This window comes from Salvelinus alpinus, chromosome 19 (assembly GCF_045679555.1).
Source record: "Salvelinus alpinus chromosome 19, SLU_Salpinus.1, whole genome shotgun sequence".
Taxonomy (NCBI): domain Eukaryota; kingdom Metazoa; phylum Chordata; class Actinopteri; order Salmoniformes; family Salmonidae; genus Salvelinus; species Salvelinus alpinus.
Window position 1 is genome coordinate 51,849,183 of NC_092104.1, and position 27,145 is coordinate 51,876,327.

Here is a 27,145-nt window from a genome sequence, read left to right on the forward strand (position 1 = left end):
CCATTGTAAATAAGAATTTGTTCTTAACTGACTTGCCTAGTCAAATAACAGTTAAATAAAATTAAATAAAATTTGGCCCATGTGACAATAAAAAAATTTGATTTGATTTGAAGAGGGGGGGACATCTGAAATGATCTTGCCCATGGCCCCAGATTATCCGGCCCTGGATTTTTCCATGGGTTTGACACAGACATCATTTTCATTCTCTATTGAGTTTTCAGTGGAGGCTGGTGGTAGTAAATATAGGAGGGTGGGTTCATTGTATTGGCTGGAATGGAATACATTGAACGTTATCAAATACATCAAACATATGGATTTGTTTGACAATATTTTTGAATCGTTTCCATTTATTCCATTTCAGCCACCAGCCTCCTCTGAGTTAGATACTGATTATGCAATAGTAAATAAAATAATTATTTCACCAGCAATTATTTCACCAACAATTTATAATAATGGCCGAAATGTCGTTAATGAATCGTTAAGAATTCACAATTAATTTCACCGCCGTTTGTACTTTTTCTTTCTTTTAGGTCCGTACTTTTATTTTGAAGGTTTTGCCGGAACGTCACCCGGAACTGATCACCACGATATTGCTAATGCTGCTGGCGTTACACCAGTCAATTTCCTTCCTGAAAGTTTGTAGCCTGTTGCACGCATTCAAAATGAGAGAGAAAGCAACGGGCTTTTGGGCATGCAGGTACATTTTAAATACATATTTATTATTATTTACCGAGGTTGGTTTTAGTTATTATAAATGTTTCTCAACGCATATGGGTTATGCTACGTCACATTTTTGGTACGTCGTCTTGCTACGTGTGCTCATCCAACAAAATAACAGAGAACGTAAGTATGTTGTCAAGAGCCGTGTCAAATTTGGTCTCGTTTCTGTAGTGCTCAAAACTCCAATCGTTAGAATAAGTGTCATAAAGAATATGGTGGCTTGCTTGTAGTTAGTTGTTCAGAAAGTAATTTCGGGAAAGATTGATAACGAACTCCGAATATTTTTTGTTGTTGATAGCGATCTAGTGTACTTTTCTGGATGACATTTAAAGAGCTGTCCTCTCCATCACTGAGGTGAGGACTGGTTGCCACTACTTTGGGTAGTTTCTTGCAAAGCATTTTGATAACTAACTAGCAAACTTGTTCTCAGAAAGACTACCACGTCAGACCACGAACTGGATTTATTTAGTTAGTAAAACAGCCAACCTTGCTGAATAGTGATGTAATACTGTTTTTACTGAAACACAATACCAGAAACATTACACCAGGGCACGTTCATCGCAGTTCTGTAACGTTATAGTTATGTAGAACTCACATCCCTCTGACAGGGTGAATAAGGAATCATGTCTATTTGTAACATTTGCCTAATGAACATGTCGTTTGGGTAAATGGAAATGGTGCTGTCTGAACTCCAGGGTCGCATTTAGAAGGGTGCAATATAGTGAACTTTGCAGATAGACATGTAATTTTTAAAAACTCAGCTGGCACAAATCTTACCTGTCAGGCATACATGTTTGCTTGCTAGACATGCATTTTCTTCTACATTATGTTTATCTGAACGCTCTACAAAATGTTGCCCTGTTGAACAACATTTTGCAACGGTGAAACCTACTGAAGATAACCAAGCAGCACAAAATAGCCTACACCCATCCTCCGGTTGCTCAGAGGGTGGTTGTATACTGTGCTACTGCACAAGCTTGTCAATTTCTTAAAATAGGTCACTTGCTGCTTGGGGTCACATACAAAGATCAGTGACACACAAAGATCACATTTGGTATCTGATCCAAACTTAATATCCCTTGGGTTGGCTTGGACTGGCTAATCAGCGTCCTCCCAAAAACCTATGGATGGGCTAAGTCTGGATTTGCACTCCACTAGAAGTAGACTACTCCGTAGAGGCTCCACAACCTCTTTGTGAATTCACCACACACCGCACAGAGGGCTCCACATGGAGATTTCGATGCATGGCAGAATTTGTAGGCCTAATTATGCAAGCAACAGTGATGTTTCACTAAGGAGAACTCTTCGTGGATGCTTCACCTCACCAAGGCGAGGTGATGCAAAAAAAGAAAAGTGGAAAGTGTTGTTTTACAGGGTCAGCCATAGAAGTACGGTGCCCCTTGAGCAAATGGGGGTTAAATGCCTTGCTCATCGACAGTTTTTTCACCTTTGTCGGCTCGGGGATTCGAAACGGGGAACTTTCGGGTTACTGGCCCAACACCACTAGGCTACCAATGGTTGCATGCCACATCATCGACTGACACATTTCTATAATATATTATGCAGTTAGCTGATACTTAAAATACCTATTTAGGTGTGGCATCAGCAACATTTAAGCATAGGAACCCCTAATCTTAGCTAGAAAACTCAAGTTGTCAAATGCTACACTTTGGATTACATTTGGTCATCTGATTGGGTGAAGGTGAACTGACATGACGTGAACGCGTTATTAGGCTAACTGACCAGTTTTTTTCTGAATTCTACGTTAGCGCGACTCCTAATTTGAATTTGCTAGTTATCTAAGTAAGTTGCTGAATTAATAAGTTGGACAGGGCATCGTATTGGGTTAGCTTTCTGCAGTGTTTGAGAAGTCAATGTCCTTTGGATGAGTTCTGTACAGCCGCCACTGCTATCTTGATTTCCTCGTTTTTTTCTTCCGTGTCTGCTCCTCCCCTCCCCCCTCTTCTCCAAGCAAAGCAGTATTTGTATCTATTAGGCCTATAGGCTACTCATCTGAAAGCTTACGCATTTCACTGTAGCCTAACCAATAACCTAAAGGTCTACATATTTCGTCTATGGCAATGTCGCTTAACTTTTAGCCTAGGCCAGGCTGCTTCATGTTTAATTATAGAATATCTGAAGGCCTACTTGAAGTACAATTCCTGCCTGCCTTTAGGCTTGTTGAGCAATTACAAAAAGTAATATCATCATATCCTATTTTTAGGTCAATTTGATCTTTTCTAAATAGCAACTGACATGGGCTTTATTCATTCTTGCTCACAGTTTACGCAAACTGAAGAAATGCAGAACTGACAAACGTTTCATACAAAATAACAAGAAAACAATTAACACATTTGTAACACAAATACAAACACTAAAATACATAATAGGCTACAGAGCATTTATTCTCTTGATGGGAAAACTGTGTTAACAAAAAAAAGATTACAATAGATTTGAGCTACAGCGAACTCTTCAGCTTATTTTCTGTAATAATTTTCAGCACGGGACAGCTCCTGTAACGACAGTTAAGTTCCACTTTGTAACAAGTGCACTGTGTGGTGTTTTTGGAAATGGGTGTGACATCGTCAGACGTTGACTATCGTAAAAAATAATGTGTAGAATAACACCCAAACATGCAAAGTAGGATATTGTACCTTTTTGTGTACCTATTCAGGACATGTAACCATGAAGAGAATTATAATTATGAATTTCTGTATAGTACAGATCAGGGACCCATGATGTTGTTTAACTTTGCAATCAATGGATTTTGTTTGGAGTCTGTCATTCTGTTACCATGCAATTAGTTGCAGTTGGTTAAACAAATGTGAAGGTATTGGTGTCATGTCTCCTAAAACTGCACACCGTTTTTGATATATAGTTTTTGTTTGTTCATTTTTCTTGTTGTCTATATTTTAATTTCACCTGGCAACAGTGTCAGCGTGCACTGCACCCAGCCCGCCACAGGAGTCGCTAGTGCGCGATTGGACAAGGACATACCTGCCGGCCAAACCCTCCCCTAACCCAGGTGACACTGGGCCAATTGTGCGCCGCTCCATGGGTCTCCCGGGCGGCCGGCTGCGACAGTGCCTGGACTCGAACCCAGACTCTCTAGTGGCACACTGCGATGCAGTGCCTTAGACAACGGCGCCACTTGGCAGGTGTACACCGTTAAACTTTATTTGAGGTACAGTGCATTTGGAAAGTATTCAGACCCATTTTTCCACATTTTGTTACGTTACAGCCTTGTTCTAAAATGTAATACATTATTTTATTCCTCAATTTACACAATGACAAAGCAAACACACGTTTTTGCCAATTTATTACAAATAAAAAACTGAAATACTTTATTTACAAACAAACAAAAGTTTGGGGTCACTTAGAAAGGAACATCGGAAAAATAAGCTTTTTTTGTGCATATTAAACATTTCTGGGATAATTTTATTATAGCTCATGAAACATGGGACCAACACTTTTCATGTTGCGTTTTATATTTTCGTTAAGTATACATAAGTATTCACACCCGAGTCAATACATGTTCGAATAACATTTTGGCAGCAATCACAGCTACACTATATATACAAAAGTAGGCGGACACCCCTTCAAATTCGTGGATTTGGCTATTTCAGCCACACCTGTTGCTGACGGGTGTATAAATTTGAGCACACAACCATGCAATCTCCATAGACAAACACGGGCAGTAGAATGGTCTTACTGAAGAGCTGTGACTTTAAACGTAGCACCGCCATAGGATACCACCTTTCCAACAAGTCAGTTCGTCAAATTTCGTCTCTGCGAGAGCTGCCCCGGTCAACTGTAAGTGCTGTTATTGTGAAGTGGAACCGACTAGGAGCAACTACGGCTCAGCCGCGAAGTGGTAGGCCACACAAGCTCAGCACTCGGCGGTCCCGTTCTGTAAAGCGTGTAGCGCATAAAAATCGTCTGTCCTTGGTTGCAACACTCAATATCGAGTTCCAAACAGCCTCTGGAAGCAACATAAGCACACTAACTGTTTGCTTCATGAAATAGACCAGCAGCTGCACACAAGCCTTATATCACCATGCGCAATGCCAAGCGTCAGCTGGAGTGGTGTAAAGCTCGCTGCCATTGGACTCTGGAGCAGTGGAAATGTGTTCTCTGGAGTGATGAATCGCCCTACACCAATTGGCAGTCCAATGGACTAATTTGTGTTTGGCGGATGCCAGGGGAACGCTACCTGCCCGAATGCATAGTGCCAACTTTAAAGTTTGTTGGAGGAGTAATGGTCTGGGGCTGTTTTTCATGGTTTGGGCTAGGACCCTTAGTTTCAGAGAGGGGAAATCTTAACGCTACAGCAAACAAAGACATTCTAGACGATGCTGTGCTGGGTAGGTCCTTTCCTGTTTCCTCATGACAATGCCCATGTGCACAAATAGAAATGGTTTGTTGAGATCTGTGTGGAAGAACTTGACTGGCCTGCACCGAGCACTGACCTCAACCCCATCAAACACCTTTGGGATGAATTGGACCGCCGACTGTGAGCCAGGCTTATCGCCCAACAACAGTGCCCGACCTCAATAATGCTCTTGTGGCTGAATGGAAGAAAGTCCCCCACAGCAATGTTTCAAAATCTAGTGAAAAGCCTTCCCAGCAGAGTGGAGGTTGTTATAGCAGCAAAGGGGAACCAACTCCAAATTTAATTTCCCATGATTTTGGAATTGATGTTCGACAAGCAGGTGTCCACATACTTTTGTTCATGTAGTGTATGTTTCTTTTTGCGTAAGTCTAAGAGCTTTGCACACCTGGATTGTATACTATTTGCCAATGATTCTTTAACTTATTCAAGCCTTGTCAAATTGGATGTTGATAATTATTAGACAGCCCTTTTCAAGTATTGCCATAGATTTTCAAGCAGACTTTTAAGTTAAAACTGTAACTCGGCCACCCAGGAACATTCACTGTCTTCTTGGTAAGCAACTCCAGTATAGATTTGGCATTGTGTTTTCAGTTATTGTCCTGCTGAAAGGTAAACTAATCTCGCAGTGTCTAGTGAAGCAAATTTTCCCTCTAGGATTTTGCCTGTGCTTAGCTCCATTCCGTTTCTTTTTTTATCCTGGGAAAATTCTCCGGTCCAAAACAATTACAAGCATACCCGTAACATGATGCACCAACCACTATGCTTGAAAATATGAGGAGTGGTACTCAGTAATGTGTTGTATTGAATATGCCCCAAACAACCATTTTGTATCAGGACAAAACGTTAATTGCTTTGCCACATTTTTTTCTTCATTACTTTAGTGCCTTGTTGCAAACAGGATGCATGTTTTGGAATATTTGTATTCTGTACGCTTCATTCTTTTCACTCTGTCAATTAGGTTAGTATTGTGGAGTAACTACAACGTTGTTAATCCATCCTCAGTTTTCTCCTATCACAGCCATTAAACTCTGTATCTGTATCGTGAAATCCCTGAATGGTTTCCTTCCTCTCCGACAACTGATTTAGGAAGGACATCTGTACCCTTTGTAATGACTGGGTGTATTGATACACCATCTAAAGTGCAATTAATAACTTCACCATGCTCAAAGGGAGATTAAATGTCTGCTTTTTCTATTTTTACCCATCTACCAATGGGTGTCCTTCTTCGCGAGGCATTGGAAAACCTCCCTGGTCTTTGCTGTTGAACCTGTGTTTGAAATTCACTGCTCAACTGAGGGATCTTACAGATAATTGTGTGTGTGTGTGGGGTGCAGAGATGAGGCAGTCATTAAAAAATAATGCAACGTGACTTAAGCACATTTTTACTCCTGAACTTATTTAGACTTGCCATAACAAAGGGGTTGAATACTTATTGACTCAGGACATTTCAGCTTTTCATTTTTAATTTGTACAAAATTTAAAAAGCATTCCTCTTTGACATTATGGGGTATTGTGTGTAGGCCAGTGACAAAACATCAGTTTAATCCATTATGAATTCTATCTGTAACACAGCAAAATGTGGAAAAAGTCAAGGGGTGTGAATACTTTCTGAAGGCACTGAAGATATAGTATAGGCAACAAAATAAACATTCCAGTGACACTGACAGGCTGACCACACCGCTCGCGTTGCAAAATACATTTAGGAATCTATGTTATTCAATTATTGCACCCACACTGCTCGCGAGCGTCTGCGTTGCTAAGGGCTAAAATAGAAGTTATTCCTATTTCTGACGCAGATCGCGCTGCAAGTCCTGCCTCTCCCATCTCCTCATTGGTTTATAGAAGCAGGTACCCACGTGCCATCTCCTCATTGGTTATACCCACGTGGGTGATTTAAAGACGAACTGTGTTGCCGGTCGGTGTAGTAATACTATGAAAGTTTAGATGCCAATCACCATATAAGTTCAAAGATGGAAAAAGCCTGGAAGGAGGAGAGCTGACTAGAAATGATTCGGTTGACCGTTTTATGTGTGGATTAATTGTCGGAGTAGAGGACCTTGTGCATTTTAGGTAAGATAACAACTCAATGTTTATATCCCAGGACAAATTAGTTAGCAACAGCAAGCTAGCTAAATAGGACAAATTAGCTAGCAAGTGCAAGCTAACTAGCGAAATTGCCATAAATGTTTAATGCTTTGATCGCGTTTGGCGTAGGGGGATAAAATAAATGTATGCACGATGGCGCACGCGCACTGCCGGTTTGATTTCCGTGTGACTCACCCATTGATGATGATGAAGCATAGGCTACTCACCGGTGATGGCCGATGTGCTTGTGCCAATATCTCAAGATAAGGTACTTTGAAAAACAGTACTGAAAATGTTTGTTTTTGATTAGTCTTCTCTTTTCAGCAGTAGGCATTTGCTTTCCAAATGGTAGCCTATGTTTTTCTTGCGATTGTATTTAGAAATTTGTGAAAGGCAAACTGACAGCTGCAATAAACCATAAAAATAGAATCCCTAGATGGCAGTTCCCATTCAAATCATTTCTGGCAGCCATTGCTAGTGTACCCATGAGTTTAACAGTCAGTGTCGGGGTTAGAGGTTCCAAAATCCTTCTATGGATTATACAGTTGAAGTTGGAAGTTTACATACACCTTAGCCAAATACATTTAAACTCAGTTTTTCACAATTCCTGACATTTAATTCTAGTAAAAATGCCTTGTCTTAGGTCAGTTAGGGTCACCACTTTTATTTTAAGAATGTGAAATGTCAGAATAATAGTAGAGGGCATGATTTATTTCAGATTTTATTTGTTTCATCACATTCCCAGTGGATCAGAAGTTTACATACACTCAATTAGTATTTGGTAGCATTGCCTTTAAATTGTTTAACTTGGGTCAAACGTTTTGGGTAGCCTTTCACAAGCTTCCCACAATAAGTTGGGTGAATTTTGGCCCATTCCTCCTGACAGAGCTGTAACTGAGTCAGGTTTGTAGACCTTGCTCGCACACACTTTTTCAGTTCTGCCCACAAATTTTCTATGGGATTGAGGTCAGGGCTTTGTGATGGCCACTCCGATACCTTTACTTTGTTGCCCTTAAGCCGTTTTGCCACAACTTTGGAAGTATGCTTGGGGTCATTGTCCATTTGGAAGACCCATTTGCGACTAAGCTTTAACTTCCTGACTGATGTCTTGAGATGCTGCTTCAATGTGTCCACATAATCTTCCTTCCTCATGATGCCATCTATTTTGTGAAGTGCACCAGTCCCTCCTGCAGCAAGCACCCCCACAACATGATGCTGCCACCCCCGTGCTTGACGGTTGGGATGGTGTTCTTCGGCTTGCAAGCCTCCACCTTTTTCCTCCAAACATAACAATGGTCATTATGGCCAAACAGTTCTAGTTTTGTTTCATCAGACCATAGGGCATTTCTCCAAAAAGTACGATCTTTGTCCCCATGTGCAGTTGCAAACCGTAGTCTGGCTTTTTTATGGCGGTTTTGGAGCAGTGGCTTCTTCCTTGCTGAGCGGCCTTTTAGGTTATGTCAATATAGGACTTGTTTTACTGTGGATATCGATACTTTTGTACCTGTTTCCTCCAGCATCTTCACAAGGTCCTTTGCTGTTGTTGTTCTGGGATTGATTTGCACTTTCACACCAAAGTACGTTCATCTCTAGGAGACAGAACGTGTCTCCTTCCTGAGCAGTATGACGGCTGCGTGGTCCCATGGTGGTCCCATGGTGTTTATACTTGCGTACTATTGTTTGTACAGAATAACGTGGTATCTTCAGGCGTTTGGAAATTGCTCCCAAGGATGACCCAGATTTTTTTTCTGACGTCTTGGCTGATTTCTTTTGATTTTCCTATGATGTCAAGCGAAGAGGCACTGAGTTTGAAGGTAGGCCTTGAAATACATCCACAGGTACACCTCCAATTGACTCATATTATGTCAATTAGCCCATCAGAATCTTCTAAAGCCATGACATTTTCTGTTATGTTCTAAGCTGTTTAAAGGCACAGCCAACTTAGTGTATGTAAACTTCTGACCCACTGGAATTGTGATACAGTGAAATAATCTGTCTGTAAACAATTGTTGGAAAAATTACTTGTGTCATGCACAAAGTAATGTCCTAACCGACTTAACAAAACTATAATTTTGTCAACAAGAAATTTGTGGAGTTTTAGGTTGGAGTTTTAATGACTCCAACCTAAGTGTATGTTAACTTCCGACTTCAACTGTATCTATGGCCACAATGCATCAAGCTGTTCTATGTTAGGTGCGAGAAATTCCCAAATTGCGGCCTTCCCGACTTTAAGTGCTTGTTATAAAACGTAATCCACAGCCAGTTTTTGAGAAGCTATTGATCCTCTGTGGCTAAATTATGCTCTCTATTGTAGTAATTTGAATGATGTTATTTATTTCTGTTTAGACAGGAGTAATATAATTTTGTGGGAAATATTTTTTGGTCAAATTTTATTTATCATTGGCCCCAGCACCCCTAATTCACGCTGCTATGGGTAAATCAATTTTAGTTCTATCACTTTTTGATTTGAACGAAGCCATCCGTACCTATTTGCCCGTTGTAGAAGTGCTCAGAAAGTGACCTTTTGGACCTGAATGCCAGAACATTCGAGGTCCTCAATGTTGACCCATTTTACATACCCCACTGTATTATGAGACATCCATATATTCATCACTGGAAAAGATAAACGGTTGAGAGTTGATATCATTTAAAAGCTTACAAGCTTACAGGGTTGTCAAACTATTGTATAATTTTCTGCATAAAAATGTTTTTAATAAAAGTATGTAATTTGTTTAACCTTTTAACGTCAATTAGTGCCTATTTTACATCATCTAAGGTTTTTGTGTTGTGCCCGCCATCAGCTGAGACAACATGCTCATGTTTAATAACTGTAAAAAAATTCAACATTCAAGATGGTTGGAGTGCCACACTTCGAATAATGTTTTATTGAATGGAATATCTGTTTTTAAATTATACTGTCAATCCTCCGTAGGAAACCTAAGGAAATATAGATAATAGAATATACATGACAATTTAACTTGACATTCAATGGTAGGTGGACCGGCAGTCATCTTTGTGGTAGTAATTAGAAGTAAAAATGTACATTTAAATATCAAGATAATCCGTCCACCTGACAGGTGTGGCATATCAAGAAGCTGATTAAACAGCATGATCATTACACAGGTAAACCTTGTGCTGGGGACAATAAAAGACCACTCTAAAATGTGCAGTTTTGTCATGAAACACAATGCCACAGATGTCAAGTTTTAAGGGAGTGTGCAGTTGGCATGTTGACTGTTGGAATGTCCACCAGAGCTGTTGTCAGATAATTTAATGTTCATTTCTCATTTTGGAGAATTTGGAAGTACGTCCAACTGTCCTCACAACCGCAGACCAAGTGTAACCACGCCAGCCCAGGACCTCTACATCCTGCTTCTTCACCTGCGGGATCATCTGAGACCAGCCACCCTGACAGCTGATGAAACTGTGGGTTTACACAACCAAAGAATCTCTGCACAAACTGTCAGAAACCGTCTCAGGGAAGTTAATCTGCCTGCTTGTAATCCTCACCAGGGTCTTGACCTGACTGCAGTTTGGCGTCATATCCGATTTCAGTGGGCAAATGCTCACCTTCGATGGCCACTGGCATGCTGGAGAAATGTGCTCTTCAGGGATTAATCCCGGTTTCATCTGTACTGGGCAGATGGCAGACAGCGTGTATGCCGTCGTGTGGGCCAGCGATTTGCTGATGTCAATGTTGTGAACAGAGTGCCCCATGGTTGCGCTGGGGTTATGGGCAGTCATAAGCTATAGGCAACGAACAAATTGCATTTTATCGATGGCAATTTGAATGCAGAGATACTGTGATGAGATCATGAGGCCCATTGTTGTGCCATTCATCCGCCACCATCACCTCATGTTTCACAAAGATAATGTACGGCCCCATGTCGCAAGGATCTGTACACAATTCCTGGAAACTGAAAATGTCCCAGTTTTTCCATGCTCTGCATACTCACCAGACATGTCACCCATTTAAGCATGTTTTAGATGCTCTACAGTGTATTCCAGTTCCCAACAATATTCAGCAACTTCGCACAGCGATTGAAGAGGAGTGGGATAACATTCCACAGGCCACAATCAACAGCCAGATCAACTGTATGCGAAGGAGATGTGTCGCGCTGCATGAGACAAATGGTGGTCACACCAGATATTGACTGGTTTTATTATCCACGCCCCTACTTTTTTTTTTTTAAGCTATCTGTGACCAACCGGTGCATATCTGTATTCGCTGTAATGTGAAATCCATAGATTAGGGCTTAATTTATTTATTTCAATTGACTGATTTCCTTATGAACTGTAACTCGGTAAAATCTTTGAAATTGTTGCATGTTGCGTTTTTATTTTGTTTGCGTTCTATATTGCAGTGTAAATCCAGGAAATTGTTTGTGTTCCTTCTGTGCATCTAAAGTATAGCTACATTGTGTTGGGCTGAGCTTGCATTGTTGTGTGTAAAGCATGTTGAAGGACTGGGGATTAAAACAAAGGGTAGACTTTATGGCTCCTCTGCCAAAGAGGAATCAACTATACTGGTAACGTACCCAGAAGCTACTAGAGAGGTAAAGAAAAGCTCCAGTTGCCAATACAATATACTCCACTAGTAGCCTATACTATAGTTTACGGCCGCTTTAGATTATTGCTTTGTATGGACAAAGAGTTGACACAGAGAACTGAACACAGCCTACGTATCCCATCCCTTTCCCACATAGCCTACACCAATATGATGTCGTTGCTGTATGTGGACTTCAAGCTGGCTGGTGTGCACTTCAGCTTCCTCTCTGGCTCAGGGTATTGAACTGTATGGGAGCTGGCTCCCACCGTTTCCAGGCTAGTCTGGGGGTAGGGTTTCTGTTGGAGCTGGTTGCCAGGCCCGGGCAGGGCAGGGTTTCCTGTTCCTGAGATTGCTGCCCAAGCAGAACTGGTCGCTAGAGCTATCTTTTGTCTCAGTGAGTCTGCCACCTGGGTTCGTTCCCTCCCTCCCTCAGAGACCCAGGCCAGAATGTGGCTTTTACATACTTCTCTGTGTGCCCAGTTTGTCAGTGTTTTCTTCTTTCCTGAAAACGACTTGTATTCAAACACCAAACCAGTGCAATATGGAGAATCAACAAGAGTTTTGGATTGGATTCAAGTTATCGTGCGATAACAGGGGATTGGCTACTTTAACAGTTACTTATGTAGCCTAAGAATAGAGGGGTGGTTTCTCTTGCTAAAAACAGCCTCAGTAAAACAGTCAACTTTATCTCTGTGTCATAATATGTTCAAGGTGAGTGTTTGTCATCTGCCTGGGATAAACTCTTTACTGGGCCCACTGCAGCAGGCTTGAGAATGTAGACAAGTCAGTGAGGGCTCTTTTGTCTTCTCCATGCCCGAAAGTAACCGCCGTTCCCACCGGGGCTAACAAGAAACACTGTGTAGTGTGTGAGCACAGATATGACCTCAGATATCTAGGTCCACCCTGCAAGAGGGCATCCACTAGGGCTGATAATATCACATGATGACACTGCTGTGTATGTGTAGGGTTGTCTCTGCTCTGCCTCTAGTAAAACATGATGGCACAGTGAGTATGGACTGTTGGTGACCCAGGGAGGAGGGTTGGGGTAGTGTCACTGGGCACACGGCTGAGCCCAAAGAGAATGCGGGGGACTGAGACAGCCTAGGCCAGGGCAAGGCAGGCACACTGGAGGAGAGGAAGTGTGTGTTGCAGTGCTGGAGGCTGCTGAGTCATGACTGAGCTGGCTACGCTGATAGAAACAGTGATCTAGGGGCCAGCGACAGGGGTGGGAGTGCCAGCGGGAGCATGCGTACAGGGGTTTTGGGGTGGTGAGGAAGGGTTAGTGGGGCATTGATGGTTGGTGACGCAATATATCTGGATGCTACCTATGCCTCTGAAACGCATTGAAGTGACGTCTCAGACTCCTATACGTTATATAAAAAAACATGGTTTGTTAGTGAGCCAAAACAGGAAAAAAGTGGGGCACGCAGTCAAATTTAGGTTAGAGATTTCAGTCCAAGAGACCGCACTTTTTTTTTCTTTTTTTTTTCTCTCCATGCAGGGCTGGGCCACTCCCCCTGATTCTGTGGTTTCTGTGATCTGTTGAAAGGTTCGCCCCCACTTCCTCTAGTAGACCTTACTCTGCTGCGAAGGTATGTAATGAGGAAATTATTGTTTAATACACCATGAAAGTGCGTAACTCCAGCATTGAGTTGTGTTGCTTTTTGATGTTGGGAGCCATGTTGAAAAACAAACCTTAGTCAGAGATTGTCTTTTGAAAAAAAAAATCCGTTCTCAGAAGGGTCATTGAATGTCTCTATTTTGGAGAGATGGATGCATCAGTCCATTGACCCATTACTTTAAGGACGCGTCCAGTGATTTGTTTAATTTCCTTATTCCGGTTAAAATGTGTATGAGAGTAGAAAGCTGAGGTTTGATCACTGCACCCATTGATAAGGCAACTGGTAAGTGATCTCATTTCACAGCATGTGACCTTTCGGTTTTTGAAGGCAGTTGGAGACTTTGACGTTAGACTTTGACTATTTCCACAAAAGCAATGAATTCTGGCTAAAACCGTAAGGTCTATACAATATCACAATTAAGCTCAGAATGTTGGCGTTTCACAGGCCTTGGTCTTCTGTCTCGAGGGAGGGAGAGGCCACAGATGACTGCCTAGTGTGTGTTTTGGCAACAGTAGTCCACAACATGGGCTCTCATCTTGAAAAAGGAGAAGCCTCAGCTGTTTGTAGCATCCATTGAGAAATGCTAAAGCCAACTTCCTCTATTTGCCCTTCATTCACTGTCACATTACTGTATTGGCTCCATTCATGTGGCCTTCTTCCTCTGTAAAGCATATGAAACTGATTTGGACTTAATCTAATCAGGTTTTATTGTCCCGCCTTTTTAGTAACTCCGGTAAAAAATTTTATGTAACCTTTTATTTAACTAGGCAAGTCAGTTAAGAACAAATTCTTATTTAAAATGACGGCCTACACCGGCCAAACCCGGGCGCCGCTGGGCCAATTATACGCCGCCCTATGGGACTCCCAATCACGGCCGGCTGTGATACAGCCTGGAATCGAACCAGAGTGTCTGAGTGACCCCTCTAACACTGAGATGCAGTGCCTTAGACCGCTGCGCCACTCGGGAGTTGAGGTTTAGTGAAGTTGTTCTCAAGGTAGGCTAGCAGGATACTTTTTCCTTATTATTGTGCTTGCCGAAAGCAAGAACACTAGACATCTCACCCTCTTTATTATTTGCATTTCAATGGTCATAGAAGTAAATAGACTCACTTTGCTACAACAATTACTTCAAGACTAGCAAGCACACACTTTTTTAGTTTTTTAAGGATATATGCTTTTATAGTTTGACTGAGGCTACTATAATCATCCAGTAACTTTTTCCTTCTGGTTGCTCTTCAGATTGATCAGAATCTTGTGTGTGTGAGATATATGTGTGTGAGATACATGTGTGTGTGAGATATATATATATATATATATATATATGTGTGTGAGATATATGTGTGTGAGATATGTGTGTGAGATACATGTGTGTGAGATACATGTGTGTGAGATACATGTGTGTGAGATACATGTGTGTGAGATACATGTGTGTGAGATACATGTGTGTGAGATACATGTGTGTGAGATACATGTGTGTGAGATATATATATATATATATATATATATATATATATATATATATATATATATATATATATATATATATATATATGTGTGTGTGTGTGAGATATATGTGTGTGTGTGTATTTTCCCAATGATTCAAATTATATTTTTGGGTGCAGAAGATACTTAATCTGTAAATAAATTGAATTTGTTTTATTGTATATAAAATCTGAAATCTGCTCTCCTTTTCCAAATGTCCAACTACGTGTTGTGTATCATACTCTTCCCTTAGACTTCCAAAGGTCTTGGATTTTGGGTGCACAGAGGTTCTTAATGATAGTTGAAGGTTTTAAGTTAGATTGAATAGGCCTTGGATCTGTATCAATAGATATTTTTCAAATGTAAGTGAATGTATTAAAATGGCCCCTATTAATAATACATCTCTTCCCTCCCCTGTCCCCCCAACACCTTTTTAATTTGTAGTGATTCTCAGCTGTGCTGGTTACTGCAATGAATGGTGACACTATCCATCAGGCGACAACCACAGCTTCCGTTGCAGCACCGTGTGGCTGGAGGGAATTCTGCAAGTTGCATGCCATAGCCACGGCCCGGGAACTAGCCAACCACTACCGTAACTTTGCCAGGGAGCGGCCAGATCATGATGTCATCCCACCGGACAGCTTCTCCAAGCAGTTCAGCGAGCTGTTCCAGCAGCACTTCCACAGCGAGGTGGCCGAAAAGATCCCTGCATTGGCCCCTTCGCCCATGATGGGCCAGCTCCGCATCACCTCCTCCTCCGGGGTGCTGGACTACCGGGAGGCGGGCCAGCCTGGTGCCCCGGCCCTGTTCACCGTGCTGGACCCAAAGCCGAAGCACGGGGTGGTGGAGCAGCCCCTCCAGTGCTCATCAGCCAAACAAGGGGTGCGAGCTCGAGCTCCCGTCCGGAGCCACAGCCAGGAGGAGGTGTCTGTGTCGGAGCGGCGGCCTGTGTCTGAATGGTACACCCCCACCTCACCCTCCTCCGCTGCTGCTGATGTCACGCACTTCTCTGTCAGCCAGATCAGGCAGAGCGTGCGCTGTCTTCTTAAGGAGCCCCTGCCGCCACCTCAGGACCTGCTGTCGAGAGGGCCGGGGGACAGGGGAACAGGAGGGACTCTGGACGAAGTGACAGCCTTATCGTTGTCAGCGCTGACTGTGAACCCCTCCCCCGAGACCTCTGCCTCGTCCAAGGCGGTCCACCTCCTAGACCGTCTGGCCAGCAGGTTTGGCAGTAGGCAGAGTGTGAAGCGCGGGCCGCAGGCTGCGGGCAGGTGCAAAGAGGGGCAGCTGAGGTACCTGGTGGTTGACGACACGATCTCGGACACACAGCATCGCTGGGAGCGCTGCCGCCTACTGGTGAGGAAGATCAGAGACGGCCTAGCAGGAGAGAGGTTCCAGCTGGAGCTCTATGACCCGCCCAAGGTAAAGCCCCCTGGTCCCAGCTGCTGAACTGGGCTCTCCCCTTCTACTATCACATTAATCTGGCTCTTTCTGATGGGGTTTTATTTCATTAAACTGGGCTTCACCTATTATTGGCAATTGCTGCTGCAGGAGCTCTGATAATTTGGAAGTGACGTTTAGGTTGCTCTACCTAAACTGGCTGTCAAATACAGGTGATCTAAAGCTTGACATAAACGTTTCAGTTCAGCTGGCATGGTCTTTCTCTTTCTCTGGGCAGTAACTACAATAGATGTAGTACCCTAAGGGGTACTATAGACACACACATTAAGCACATTGCTTATATTTACAACAGCAGTATAGCCTACCTAGCTGGCATGAAAATAAACCACGGGGAAAAGTGTCCTCCATTCGCTTTTTAAGTGCATAGATGACATCCCGCTGACCCGGTTTCGATACAGGTGCATGATAATGGTCCATTCTAAATCAAAACAACTTTCACACATAAACTCAGCAAAAAAAAGAAACGCCCTCTCACTGTCAACTGCGTTTATTTTCAGCAAACTTAACGTGTAAATATTGGTATGAACATAACAAGATTCAACAACAGACATAAACTGAACAAGTTCCACAGACACGTGACTAACCGAAATTGAATAATGTGTCCCTGAACAAAGGGGGGGGGTCAAAATCAAAAGTAACAGTCAGTATCTGGTATGGCTATCAGCTGCATTAAGTACTGCAGTGAATCTCCTCATGGACTGCACCAGATTTGCCAGTTCTTGCTGTGAGATGTTACCCCACTCTTCCACCTAAGGCACCTGCAAGTTCCCGGACATTTCTGGGGGGAATGGCTCTAGCCCTCACCCTCCGATCCAACAGGTCCCAGACGTGCTCAATGGGATTGAGATCCGGGCTCTTTGCTGGCCATGGCAGAACACTGACATTCGTGTCGTGCAGGAAATCATGCACAGAACGAGCAGTATGGCTGGTGGCATTGTCATGCTGAAGGGTCATGTCAGGATGAGCCTGCAGGAAGGGTACCACATGAGGGAGGAGGATGTCTTCCCTGTAACGCACAGCGTTGAGATTGCCTGCAATGACAGCAAGCTCAGTCCGATGATGCTGTGACACACCGCCCCAGACCATGACGGACCCTCCACCTCCAAATCGATCCCGCTCCAGAGTACAGGCCTTGGTGTAACGCTCATTTCTTCGACGATAAATGTGCTGTCTGGTCCAGCGACGGTGGGTTTGTGCTGACGTTGTTGCCGGTGATGTCTGGTGAGAACCTGCCTAACAACAGGCCTACAAGCCCTCAGTCCAGCCTCTCTCAGCCTATTGCGGACAGTCTGAGCACTGATGGAGGGATTGTGCGTACCTGGTGTAACTCGGGCAGTTGTTGTTGCCATCCTGTCCCGTAGGTGTGATGTTCGGATGTACCAATCCTGTGCAGGTGTTGTTACATGTGTTCTGCCATTGCGAGGACGATCAGCTGTCCGTCCTGTCTCCCTGTAGCGCTGTCTTCGGTGTCTCACAGTACGGACATTGCAATTTATTGCCCTGGCCATGTCTGCAATCCTCTTGCCTCCTTGCAGCATGCCTAAAGCACATTCACGCAGATGAGCAGGGACCCTGGGCATCTTTCTTTTGGTGTTTTTCAGAGTCAATAGAAATAGGCCTCGTTAGTGTCCTAAGTTTTCATAACTGTGACTTTAATTGTCTACCGTCTGTAAGCTGTTAGTGTCTTAACGACCGTTCCACAGGTGCATGTTCATTTAATTGTTTGTTTCATTGAACAAGCATGGGAAACAGTGTTTAAACCCTTTACAATGAAGATCTGTGATATTTGGATTTTTACGAATTATCTTTGAAAGAGGTTCCTGAAAAGGGACGTTTTTTTTTTTTTGCTGAGTTTATATTATTTAGTATATGTAAAGACAAGATTAAATCACGAATAGTCTAATGGGTGACAATATTAGCCTATCAGTTGTGAAATATATATTATCACTTGTGAATGATGCCCAGCATAAGAAACAAAGCCTTTTTTTGCGACTTTTTCTAATCATAGTCGCACACCCTATGTAGCTTAGCCCATATGCCTATAAGTTTTGATACAAATATTATTTAAACAAAAGGGGTTTAAATATGTAAACTCATTAATCCGCTTTACAAGGGGTGTAGAGCCTAAGTGCGTGAGTTTCAAGTTTGTGGAAGATAATTTTCACCACATAAATGCATCTTTAAACTCAAAGCATTACATGCATAATTGCATTTGCGGTCACTTTTGACAATGGTGTTTTTTGCGCTAATGGAACTTACTACCATGTGCGCATTGCTGCGCTTATAATGTGAATAAATTGTCTAATAGTTTATAAAAGCTAAACGTTCTGATCTGTTGCGTCAAAAGTTTTTTTGATGCTAGTGGTTGTATTAATTTGGGATCTATGGATCTATCGCATCCCACAACTGTCCCAGACTATGTTTTGGATTATTTAGAATAGAATAGGTTTACCTTTTGTACTATGGGGGATAGTAGATTGACAGACAGTGCTTCGAAAGTATTCTCTGGACTTTTTCCACATTTTATGTTACAGCCTTATTCTAAAATTGATTTCAATGTTTTTCCTCATCAATCTACACAAAATACCCCATAATGATGAAGCAAAAACAGGTTTTATACATTTTTGATTAATTTATTTAAAAAAATAAACAGATACCTCATTTACATAAGAATTCAGACCCTTTGCTATGAGACTCGAAATTGAGCTCAGGTGCATCCTGTTTCCATTGATCATGCTTGAGATGTTTCTACAACTTGATTGCAGTCCACCTGTGGTAAATTCAATTGATTGGACATGATTTGGAAAGGCACACACCTGTCTATATACAGTTGAAGTCGGAAGTTTACTTACTTAGGTTGGAGTCATTAAAAGTCGTTTTTCAACCACTCCACAAATTTCTTGTTAACAAACTATTGTTTTGGCAAGTCGGTTAGGACATCTACTTCGTGCATGACAAGTATTTTTTCCAACAATTGTTTACAGAGAGATTATTTCACTTATAATTCACTGTATCACTATTACAGTGGGTCAGAAGTTTACATACACTAAGTTGACTTTGCCTTTTAAACAGCTAGGAAAATTCCAGAACATGATGTCATGGCTTTAGAAGCTTCATAATTTGAGTCAATTGGAGGTATACCTGTGGATGTATTTCAAGGCCTACCTTCAAAATCAGTGCCTCTTTGCTTGACATCATGGGAAAATCTAAAGAAATCAGCCACGACCTAAATGTATTTGGCTAAGGTGTATGTAAACTTCCGACTTCAACTGTGTGTGTGTGTATAGATATATAGATATATATCTAGATAGAGATAGCTAGCTAGCGGGATCATTGTTTTTTTCTCAGCATTTTAGCCTGCAAGGTCCAGGCACATGCACACACAGTCCAGGCACACACAGAATTATTTATTTCAGCTTTTATTTCTTTCATCACATTCCCAGTGGGTCAGAAGTTTACATACACTCAATTAGTATTTGGTAGCATTGCCTTTAAATTGTTTAACTTGGGTCAAATGTTTCGGGTAGCCTTCCACAAGCTTCCCACAATAAGTTGGGTGAATTTTGGCCCATTCCTCCTGACAGAGCTGGTGTAACAGTTAGGTTTGTAGGCCTCCTTCCTTTCACACGCTTTTTCAGTTCTGCCCACAAATTTTCTATAGGATTGAGGTCAGGGCTTTGTGATGGCCACACCAATACCTTTTACTTTGTTGTTCTTAAGCCATTTTGCCACAACTTTGCTTGGGGTCATTGTCCATTTGGAAGACCCATTTGCGACCAAGCTTTGATTTCCTGACTGATGTCTTGAGATGCTGCTTCAATGTGTCCACATAATCTTCCTTCCTCATGATGCCATCTATTTTGTGAAGTGCACCATCCCTCCTGCAGCAAGCACCCCCACAATATGATGCTGCCACTCCGTGCTTCACGGTTGGGATGGTGTTCTTCGGCTTGCAAGCCTCCCCCTTTTTCCTCCAAACATAACAATGGTCATTATGGCCAAACAGTTCTAGTTTTGTTCATCAGACCAGAGGACATTTCTCCAAAAAGTACGATCTTTGACCCCATGTGCAGTTGCAAACCGTAGTCTGGCTTTTTTATGGTGGTTTTGGAGCCGTGGCTTCTTCCTTGCTGAACGGCCTTTCAGGTTATGTCGATATAGGACTCGTTTTACTTTGGATATACAGTGGGGCAAAAAAGTATTTAGTCAGCCACCAATTGTGCAAGTTCTCCCACTTAAAAAGATGAGAGAGGCCTGTAATTTTCATCATAGGTACACTTCAACTATGACAGACAAAATGAGAAAAAAAATCCCGACAATCACATTGTAGGATTTTTTATGAATTTATTTGCAAATTATGGTGGAAAATAAGTATTTCGTCAATAACAAAAGTTTATCTCAATACTTTGTTATATACCCTTTGTTGGCAATGACAGAGGTCAAACGGTTTCTGTAAGTCTTCACAAGGTTTTCACACACTGTTGCTGGTATTTTGGCCCATTCCTCCATGCAGATCTCCTCTAGAGCAGTGATGTTTTGGGGCTGTTGCTGGGCAACACGGACTTTCAACTCCCTCCAAAGATTTTCTATGGGGTTGAGATCTGGAGACTGGCTAGGCCACTCCAGGACCTTGAAATGCTTCTTACGAAGCCATTCCTTCGTTGCCCGGGCGGTGTGTTTGGGATCATTGTCATGCTGAAAGACCCAGCCACGTTTCATCTTCAATGCCCTTGCTGATGGAAGGAGGTTTTCACTCAATCTCACGATACATGGCCCCATTCATTCTTTCCTTTACACGGATCAGTCGTCCTGGTCCCTTTGCAGAAAAACAGCCCCAAAGCATGATGTTTCCACCCCCATGCTTCACAGTAGGTATGGTGTTCTTTGGATGCAACTCAGCATTCTTTGTCCTCCAAACACGACGAGTTGAGTTTTTACCAAAAAGTTCTATTTTGGTTTCATCTGACCATATGACATTCTCCCAATCTTCTTCTGGATCATCCAAATGCTCTCTAGCAAACTTCAGACGGGCCTGGACATGTACTGGCTTAAGCAGGGGGACACGTCTGGCACTGCAGGATTTGAGTCCCTGGCGGCGTAGTGTGTTACTGATGGTAGGCTTTGTTACTTTGGTCCCAGCTCTCTGCAGGTCATTCACTAGGTCCCCCCGTGTGGTTCTGGGATTTTTGCTCACCGTTCTTGTGATCATTTTGATCCCACAGGGTGAGATCTTGCGTGGAGCCCCAGATCGAGGGAGATTATCAGTGGTCTTGTATGTCTTCCATTTCCTAATAATTGCTCCCACAGTTGATTTCTTCAAACCAAGCTGCTTACCTATTGCAGATTCAGTCTTCCCAGCCTGGTGCAGGTCTACAATTTTGTTTCTGGTGTCCTTTGACAGCTCTTTGGTCTTGGCCATAGTGGAGTTTGGAGTGTGACTGTTTGAGGTTGTGGACAGGTGTCTTTTATACTGATAACAAGTTCAAACATGTGCCATTAATACAGGTAACGAGTGGAGGACAGAGGAGCGTCTAAAAGAAGAAGTTACAGGTCTGTGAGAGCCAGAAATCTTGCTTGTTGTAGGTGACCAAATACTTATTTTCCACCATAATTTGCTAATAAATTCATTAAAAATCCTACAATGTGATTTTCTGGATTTTTTTCCATTTTGTCTGTCATAGTTGAAGTGTACCTATGATGAAAATTACAGGCCTCTCTCATCTTTTTAAGTGGGAGAACTTGCACAATTGGTGGCTGACTAAATACTTTTTTGCCCCACTGTAGATACTTTTGTACCTGTTTCCTCCAGCATCTTCACAAGGTCCTTTGCTGTTGTTCTGGGATTGATTTGCACTTTTGCACCAAAGTACGTTCCTGTCTAGGAGACAGAACACGTCTCTTTCCTGAGCGGTATGACGGCTGCGTGGTCCCATGGTGTTTATACTTGCGTACTATTGTTTGTACAGATGAACGTGATACCTTCAGGCGTTTGGAAATTGCTTCCAAGGATGACCCAGACTTGTGGAGGTCTACATTTTTTTTCTGAGGTCTTGGCTGATTTTTTTTGATTTTCCAATGATGTCAATTGAAGAGACACTGAGTTTGAAGGTAGGCCTTGAAATACATCCACAGGTACACCTCCAATTGACTCAAATTATGTCATTTAGCCTATCAGAAGCCATGACATCATGTTATGGAATTTTCCAAGCTGTTTAAAGGCACAGTCAACTTAGTGTATGTAAACTTCTGACCCACTGGAATTGTGATACAGTGAAATAATCTGTCTGTAAACAATAGTTGGAAAAATTACTTGTCATGCACAAAGTAGATGTCCTAACCGACTTGCCAAAACTATAGTTTGTTAACAAGAAATTTGTGGAGTGGTTGAAAAACAAGTTTTAATGACTCCAACCTAAGTGTATGTAAACTTCCAACTTCAACTGTATATAGAAGTAAATGTTTTTTTGTATAAAAATAAAACATCTGGTAACATAAACATAATTGTAACATAAAAAACATAAATACCTTATTTACGTAAGTATTCAGACCCTTTGCTATGAAAATAAGCTCAGGGTGCATCCTGTTTCCATTGATCATCCTTGAGATCTTGAGATGTTCCTACAACTTTTACAATTCCAGGACTTTTCAAAGATTGTTGATTTAACACTTTTCTCATCTTTCTATCTCAAAAATATTACTGCCATGTATGAGAAACGCATTTCAGCATATAGTTTCCAAGAGAATCTTAGCTACAACACATAATTTTCAAGATATCAACAATTGCTTCCGTGAAAGCCTGAAGAATACATCTCAGAACAATCACACAATGTGGTGAATGCACAATCTTCTGAAGAGAATATATGGTGCATCAATAACCATCACATCCAGATCTGTTATGGATATTACGGATATCAATACGCTAAAAAAGGATACTGATAATGAAAAGAAAAAACAATTATAGACCATATAAAACCTTGAAAGAAGTTCGCTTTACAGAGAAAGTTTCAAGATGATCTGATGTAAGGTGCATTTTTGACAAAACCTTTTCCTAAAAGTACTTTATGAATGTTACATTGCTTGTCCCAGTTGCTTCAATAACATTTCATCTTCATAACTAACACTGGGGGACAGTGTGGAAAAACAAGTTCTGTGAGCCCTTTTTAAAAGCCATGAAATATGATTGACTGAAAATACTTTTTTGAGACATGACATCCTACTCTGTAATGGTCTAAATTCATACAATTTACTAACTGAACATTTCAAATAAAGCCTGAACTCTAACATATAGACCTTTTTTTAAAGATACATTTGACCATGGTTTCATTTGAAAATGACTAACTTCATTTGTGGATGCTCAGGTTGACTTTCCCACGGAATTGCCCCAATGGAAAATACTTTTTATACTACCAAACCTCATCGGCCATCTGTTTTTTGTTAGGGCCTATACTTCAAACCCACAAAGCAACATGCAGCGTTAATTTCAGTCACACTGCATACCACAACTAAGCATCTGAAAATTTAGCCTGAGCCAGTGAAAACAGTTACTCAATTAGCCGCCCTCAAGAGTTACAGGAAACGTAATGAGTGATGAAAAAGACATGCTTTAGTACTCAGAATAACCCTCTCTGCCTTCTTGTTCTTTTTATCAAAGTTAAAGCTACGCAAATTTGTACTGTCTTCTCTTAGGCTATCATTATGCACACCAGTGAGTTTCTTGTTTAGGCCTAGTCACTACACCGTTATGGAACTAGGAATGTGAATTGACTCAAACTTTGATTGAAATTGTGGGAATTGTTCCACTATTTGCTATTGGGGAAATGTTTTTCTGCTTTTTAATATAGTATTTATATAATGTTACAATGATCCATTATTGGGATGTAATGTAATATAAGCCTATTTCCATATGCTTATGGCCTTATGATATTATATGAAATGATATTGCGATCTAGGCCGAGACTATTTGGTAAAAAAACAAAACGATATCAATTTGAAGAGAATAGATAACCAAACTAGGGGTGCAAATTTCTGTCAATGTTGGTTCCGACTAACCAACCCTCATTAACCGATCAACAAACTGTATTTTTTTCCCCCAAACAGTAAAATAACAAAAAATGCTATGCATACATACAAGGAACTGACATTTTTCATTAAGAGCTTAATGAAAACATGGAATAATGGCAAGCCTATCGTCTTAAAGGCTATAGCCTATTATTGAACATGCAAATGCTGTAATGAAATCTCATCGACGGGGCTGTAGTGGAGCAGGTTGAAAGCTTAAAGTTCCTTGGTGTCCACATCACCGACAAACTAACATGGTCCAAGCACACCAAGACAGTCGTGAAGAGGGCACGGCAAAACCTATTCCCCCTCAGGAGACTTGGCATGGCAAACTTCCTGCCATCCAGGACCTCTATACCAGGCGGTGTCAGAGGAAGGCCCTAAAAATTGTCAGACTCCAGCCACCCTAGTCACAGACTGTTCTCTCTGCTACCGCAAAGCTTGCAGTTCCCGGAGCACCAAGTCTAGGTCCAAGAGGCTTCCAAACAGATTCTACCCCCAAGCCATGACTCCTGAACATCTAATCAAATGGTTACCCAGACTATTTGCATTGCCCCCCGCCCCCTTTAAGCTGCTGCTGCTACTCTGTTATTATTTATGCATATTCACTTTAATAACTCTACCTACATGTACACTTCCGTTCAAAACTTTGGGGTCACTTAGAAATGTCCTTGTTTTTTCCATGAAAACATACATGAAATGAGTTGCAAAATGAATAGGAAATATAGTCAAGATATTGACAAGGTTATAAATGTTTTTTATTTTTATTGAAATGATAATTGTGTCCTTCAAACTTTGCTTTCGTCAAAGTATCCTCCATTTGAAGCAATTACAGCCTTGCAGACCTTTGGCATTCTAGTTGTCAAATTGTTGAGGTAATCTGAAGATTTCACCCCATGCTTGTTGGATTGGCTTGATGGGCACTTCTTACGTACCATACAGTCAAGCTGCTCCCACAACAGCTCAATAGGGTTGAGATCCGGTGACTGCGCTGGCCACTCCATTATAGACAGAATACCAGCTGACTGCTTCTTCCCTAAATAGTTATTGCATAGTTTGGAGCTGTGCTTTGGGTCCTGTTGTAGAAGGAAATTGGCTCCAATTAAGCGCTGTCCACAGGGTATGCCTGTGAGGGATGGCCTTCCTTTTTCAAGATCCCTTTTACCCTGTACAAATCTTCCACTTTATCACCACCAAAGCACCCCCAGACACCACATTGCCTTGACCATGCTTGACAGATGGCGTCAAGCACTCCTCCAGCATCTTCATTTTTTTCGAATGTTGTTCTTTGTGATCTGAACACCTCAAACTTAGATTTGTCTGTCCATAACACTTCTTTCCAGTCTTCCTCTGTCCAGTGTCTGTGTTCTTTTGCCCATCTTAATTTTTTTTTCTTGGCCAGTCTGAGATATGGCTTTTTCTTTGCAACTCTGCCTAGAAGGCCAGCATCCCGGAGGCACCTCTTCACTTTTGACATTTAGGTGGATGTGTTGCGGGTACTATTTAATGAAGCTGCCAGTTGAGGACTTGTGAGGCGTCTGTTTCTCAAACTAGACACTCCAATGTACTTGTCATCTTGCTCAGTTGTGCACCGGGGCCTCCCACTTCTCTTTCTATTCTGGTTAGAGCCAGTTTGCGATGTTCTGTAAAGGGAGTAGTACACAGTGTTGTACAAGATCTTCAGTTTCTTGGCAGTTTCTCACCTGGAATAGCCTTCATTTCTCAAAACAAGAATAGACTGACGGGTTTCAGAAGAAAGTACTTTGTTTCTGGCCAATTTGAGCTTGTAATCGACCCACAAATGCTGATGCTCCAGATATTCAACTAGTCTAAAGAAGGACAGTTTTATTGTTCTTTAATCAGTACAACAGTTTTCAGCTGTACTAACATAATTGCAAAAGGGTTTTCTAATGAACAATTAGCCTTTTGAATATTATAAACTTGGATTAGCTAACACAACGTGCCATTGGAACACAGGAGTGATGGTTTCTGATAATGGGCCTCTGTACGCCTATGTAGATATTCCATAAAAAATCTGCCATTACAGCTACAATAGTTATTTACAACATTAACAACTGTATTTTTGATCAATTTGATGTTATTTTGGGGCGGCAGGTAGCCTAGTGGTTAGAGCGTTGAGCCAGTAACCGAAAGGTTGGTGGATGGAATCTCTGAGCTGACAAGGTAAAATCTGTCGTTCTGCCCCTGAACAAGGCCATTAACTTCTCTGTGCTACGGATCCCTTTAGCGGGATCATTTTCCTAAACAACCGCTGAATTGCAGGGCGCAAAATATTACTAACAATATTTATAATCATGCAATCACAAGTGAAATATACCAAAACACAGCTTAGCTTGTTGTTAATCCACCTATCGTGTCAGATTTTCAAAATATGCTTTGCAGGGAAAGCAATCCAAGCTTTTGTGAGTGTATCAATCAATGCTACAACAGCTAGCCCCAAATTAGCATGGTCACGAAAGTCAGAAAAGCAATAAAATTAATTGCTTACCTTTGATAATCTTTGGATGTTTGCACTCACGAGACTCCCAGTTACACAACAAATGTTCTTTTTGTTCGATAAATATTACTTTTATAACAAAAAAATTTGCAAGCCATTTGGGTTGCACGTTATGTTCAGAAAACCACAGCCTCGTTCCGTTCGACGAAAATTCCAAAAAGTATCCGTAATGTTCGTAGAAACATGTCAAATGTTTTTTATAATCAATCCTCAGGTTGTTTTTAACAAACATAATCGATAATATTTCAACCGGACCG

General features: G+C 41.7%; 1 protein-coding gene across 5 annotated transcripts in view; it reads left to right on the forward strand.

The window, feature by feature from the left end:
• The first annotated feature begins 569 nt into the window (after window positions 1-569).
• LOC139545802 (SH2B adapter protein 3-like) overlaps window positions 570-27,145 on the forward strand; it is a 67,931-nt gene continuing 41,355 nt past the window's right edge. For 2 of the 5 annotated variants that reach the window (XM_071353998.1, XM_071354002.1), the window contains exons 1-2: window positions 570-697; window positions 15,296-16,273. In XM_071353998.1, coding sequence (XP_071210099.1) covers window positions 15,323-16,273 — 951 coding nt within the window. In that variant the 5' untranslated portion in view covers window positions 570-697; window positions 15,296-15,322. The other 3 variants (XM_071353999.1, XM_071354001.1, XM_071354000.1) reach the window with 3 other exon arrangements.